We start from the raw sequence: 5,095 nt of genomic DNA, 5'->3' as shown, positions 1-5,095 counted from the left end.
CNGTTTAGTTTATTAAAATTCAAAATAAACTTATTGAATTTTAATAAACTAAACGTTCACCAAAAAACTTTAGTGAGAAAAATCGAAAAAACGAACTACAAACATATTAACGCCAAACATTCGGTAGAATTTATAGAATTTTTTTACAATATTCTATAAATTCTACATATTAACGCCAAACATTCGGTAGAATTTATAGAATATTGTAAAATATATATATATATATATATATATATATATATATATATATATATATATATAAAAGTTAATGTTAATTAAATAATGCGCAATGATAAAATTTGTAAAAACTATATAAAATAATATTAAAAGTTAAGACCATTTTGCTCAAGTTAAGTGCAGAACGGTGAAATATATTTAATTAGCATTATAGCTTGTTCCTGTCACAGTAAATGTCATACGATAATCTTATCAGTGTTTATCAATTTATCATTAAATGATAGCGGCCATAGAACTTTAAACAGTGACGAATTAAATTTATTGTAAAAACCAATAGGCGTTATTTTGAATGAGTTTACAACTATTGAACAATGTTTATAGTCTTTATTTTAACAACAATGCAAATTGTTAGAGTATTTATTTCTCTTGTATTGCCTGGAGGATTCATTGGTTTCATGGCACACAGTTAATTCTAGAATCTCATTTTTGTTATTTTGAAGTATGGCGATATCGGGTCGTAAAGTTTTGAATAATTGAGATATTGGGCGAATACCCTCAGACTCTAAATCTGCAAATATGCGGCAATTGGCTGGAGCGGATATTTTCAGCTAATTGATGATCACGGCTAATATCTTGTTGTGTCTTTCCGCAATTGGAAATTACCTGCTTATTTGTCTGTCGAGAATCACAGAGAGGGCATTGAAGGCTTTGCGTTTTACCCCATCTAAACAAATTTGCGTTAATAGGCAACTGCTGGACTAAATCCTTCCTAGCAAATTTGTAGAGGACTCCGGTAAGATTTTTTGTGGACTTTGACCAACGGGATATGTTGTTGGCTTTGATAAAATTTTTTATATTTAAAATTAGTGAAACTTGACTCTGCACCAAGAAAACATGATTTAAGCTACATTCAATTCTTTTTTCTTCCAAATGACTAAGCGACGACTTTATTTGGCCATATTTTATTTTGGCCATATTTTATTTTATTATCTACTTTGATAAAATCGATCGCTGATTCTATATAGAGACATTAAATTTCTTTGTTGCTATTAGTTTTAAAATAGTTCCGAAGTTTCAGTCTCATTTTTTCTGTCGCATCTTTTAATGAAATGCATCTATGACCTCCCATTGTTGTTGGCAGAGAAAGTAGATCAGACACACAACCGCTGATTGGCATATTTATCCACTCACTGACAGCGTTAACAATCAGATTATCTAGGTTTTCTGATATCCATGTCAGCGAAAAGTTGTAGCTGCGGAGTTCAAAGTTAAATTGAGAAGGTAAAAATTTTTTTAAAATTTGTAGATTTTGCTGTGGGTCCACTTTCAACCTTGAAGTCGTTTTCAACAGTTGAACAACCTTAGCTTGTATCAGAGTTTTTGCTTTGAGGTCGTTGCATTCAAAATCATACAGTTTACCAAGGTATGTAAACGCTTGGCCAATCTCTACGTTAGGGATTGCCACATCGTCGATCGTCAATCTTGACAAAAATTACTCATAAGTACCATCTTTCTTCCTCATTCCAAACGAACAACACTTATCGAATTTCATCTTCATCTCTAACCAATTGCACCAAGCTTGGTTTAAATCAACAAGTTTTTGAGCGCCTTCTGAGCTATGTGCTATGATTGCTGAGTCGTCAGCAAATTGTAGCCATGATCTAGCATTTAAGTCGGAAGTTGGGCCCCACAGATAGCCATATTGTTTGTATTCTTGACTGTCTACAATTTTTATGAGTGGATTAAAGCAAATATTGAAAAGTAATGGTGAACATGATTCGCCTTGAAGCACCCCTTTCCTGACTGGTACTGCTTGCGTGAATTCACCGTTGATTGATATTGATATTGAATAGTCGGAATATATTGATGATATTAATTTATGAAGTGATTGGGGAACATGATGATATTCTAGAATTGAAGTGATGAAGTTGTGATTTACTTCTCCAAAAGCATTTATCAGATTCAACAATGCGACAACAATAGTGCGTTGATGTCGTTTAGCATTTTTTAACAGATGGGATAGCATTTGTGTATGTTCGGCTAGCCCATCAATCTTTGGATAGAATCCCTTCTGAATATTTTTGTTGATGAAATTGTTTTTGTCTAAAAAATTGTATAATTCTGGATTTTATGAGAGCTGAAAAAATTTTGTAGAATACCGGATGCAGTGTGATCGGCAGAAAATTTGCTGGGTCGCTTGCACCACCTTTTTTGTAAATTAAAACTGTTAGCTCTCTACGCCAACATTGTGGAATTGTTGTTGAGCGCCAACACATTACCAACAATTTATGTAGATACGTCCTTATTATTGGGCATCTTTTGAGGGCAATAATTGAGATTTGGTCCAGTGGGCATGGAGATGCCATTGCTTTACTTCTACGAATAACTGTTGTAATTTCTTTATAAGATGGCGGATCCAAATTACCTTGGAATGAAGGAGCAGGAAGTGAATTAATCCAATTAGGGATGCGAAACGTTGTGCGATCGCTAGCGTTTAAGGTGTTTTTGAAAAAATTGGTGGCAGCTTCGATGCTGAGGTGTGGAGACTGCAAAGTTGAGTTTGAAAAGATGTTGTTACATGTTTTCCAAAAGTTTTTTTTTAGTTGAGAAGAAATGTTGTTGTTATCATTTTTTAGTATTTTATTGGTTTTTAGTATTGCCCTAATCTGTTTGCTCAGCATACGTATTTCATTGTTGAATTGAGTGTCGATCTGAGCCAACGATTTTAAATTTCTCAATTTTGTTTTTAAACGCCTAATATCACGATTTATGTGCTCAACAGGTTTTGATTTCATTTTTATAGTGCCACAGTTGGTAGCAAAATATGAGTAGATTGCCTCTTGGAACCTGTTAGCGAAACTGTCGATATCTGTGATAGCGTCTAAGCATTTAAATTCCAACTGAAAGTATACGTTGGCCTCAGACCACTGAGTTGATGATTTGGGCAATTTTATTCCGGGTATTGGCTTTCGAGTAGATGTTGAAGTTGACGTGTGTTGAAATATTGATTGGATGGTTTCATTGCTGTCGTTTGTAATAATAATAATAATAACAACAATAATAATAACAATAATAAAAATAATAATACATTTGTTAATTCATCAATTGATCCATGCTTATTTTTTATATTTGATCATGTGTTAGGGTTGTTAAGCTGTGTACTTATGTCATTAATTAGTTGTTAACGTTATTAAAACTTTTTATTCAACTAGTTTAAATTGTTTAAAAAATGGTTCTTCAAATTTTCATGTTTAAAAACATAGCTTAAAACTGCTAAAAATGAAATGAAACAACATTTCCAACGGCGAATTTTTTTAAAACTGCAGCAGTAACAGCAGCCACAACAGCGTCAATAGATCAAAGAAGTTAGCACATGTGCAAGTGCATGAATTGATGGGCAATTATCAGCTGTCATTCGTTTCATGAGTTGTAAAGATCAGTTTTATCACAGATGAGTCAAAAATATCAGAATAATTGCTTTTGTTTTTAATTTGGGTTAAACGCTTTTTTTTACAGTTAGATGTTTAATTTAATTTTGCATGCCAAACCAATACATAGACATTTTTTTTTTGCAAAGACGCCAACCTACTTGTGTAAAACGCAGGACTAAACTATTTTTAAAAAATTATTCGTAAAAAAATATTTGATTGGAAATGAATTCTATCACATTTTACTTCGCAAAGATTCGCAACCTGAAATGTCCACCCACTTCCGTGATTGAAAGCTTGAGCACTTAACAATCCAATTTCAAATCTCACTCTGCAAATCATCCATCAAATCGTTCACCGGTTATTTTTTGTGTCTGTCGATCGTCAGTTATTGATATTGATTGATTGATTAATTAATTAAGTAGTTAATTAACTAACTAACTAATTAATTATTTGGCTGGTAAGTAAATGGGTTAAGCAAATTTTTGATTAATTTTTTGAATAAACCACTTGTTCGTTTATTTGATTAATTGTTTAAATTTCTTTTATTTTCACGTGTTAAGCTATTTTAAACTGATCAATTCAGTTGTTTACTACATTTTGTTCCAATTCACTCATTTTAATTCACTCATTCCATTTCACTCATTCACTCTTACTACATTATGTCCCAACTCACTCATTCTATTTCACTCATTCACTCTTACTACATTTTGTCCCAACTCACTCATTCTAATTCACTCATTCCATTTCACTCATTCACTCTTACTACATTTTGTCCCAACTCACTCATTCCTGTTAACAACAATTAACGTGGGGACTTTCATTGACGACCAATCAAAGACATTCATGAATAACGAGGAGACACTCAAATCTGAACTGTGCACACCTCCCAATATTCACCTTTCAATATATAACTAATTAGAGATAAGCATGGAAATTCGCAATAAAATTATCCAGTAGAAGGCAGGAGACTCGCGTATGATGACAACAAATCAATTGTTAGCAGTCAACTCGGTTCGTTCAGGTTTAGGAGTGAGTGTATACATTGAGTATGAAGGAAAATAAGTATTTATTTAAGTACGTACGTACTTATGTCCGTGTTTTTATAAGTGCGCATGTACTTACGTGAGTAAACATATTCTTACCCGAATGTGATTGTTTAATTCCTTGTAAACCCCGCGCAGAAACGTGTGACTGGGATTGGTCCCATCTAGGAGCTTCGTAATGAAACGTCAGAGACACACCTCTTCATGGTAGCCAACATTTCGCTTCTCCTTCGTGGATGAATATTGATGAATAGTTATAATTTCAGAACCACCTCAGAACATCGGTGTTAGCTGGTTGAGCTGTATATAAATTTGTTGACTTGAAAAGTTTGTTCACAAAGATGGTTTGTTTAATTTTAGTTTTGCCTTTATTTCTTTTGATGGGTGAATTCTTTATTTTCATATATTTTTTTTATTTATTAGATTGAGATTTTTACATAATTT

General features: G+C 32.8%; 1 protein-coding gene across 1 annotated transcript; it reads right to left on the bottom strand.

The window, feature by feature from the left end:
* Positions 1-385: 385 nt before the first annotated feature.
* On the bottom strand, positions 386-4,869 carry HELRODRAFT_158325 (hypothetical protein; the record flags this gene model as incomplete). Its single annotated transcript, XM_009010432.1, has 4 exons — positions 386-425; positions 2,461-3,143; positions 3,870-3,936; positions 4,850-4,869. 4 exons carry the CDS (start codon positions 4,867-4,869, stop codon positions 386-388), a joined length of 810 nt encoding a protein of 269 aa, XP_009008680.1.
* Positions 4,870-5,095: the final 226 nt, after the last annotated feature.

The sequence above is a fragment of the Helobdella robusta genome, assembly GCF_000326865.2.
Source record: "Helobdella robusta unplaced genomic scaffold HELROscaffold_1, whole genome shotgun sequence".
NCBI lineage: Eukaryota > Metazoa > Annelida > Clitellata > Rhynchobdellida > Glossiphoniidae > Helobdella > Helobdella robusta.
The sequence above is the reverse complement of the archived record's forward strand: the minus strand, read 5'-3'. Positions and strand labels throughout refer to the sequence as shown.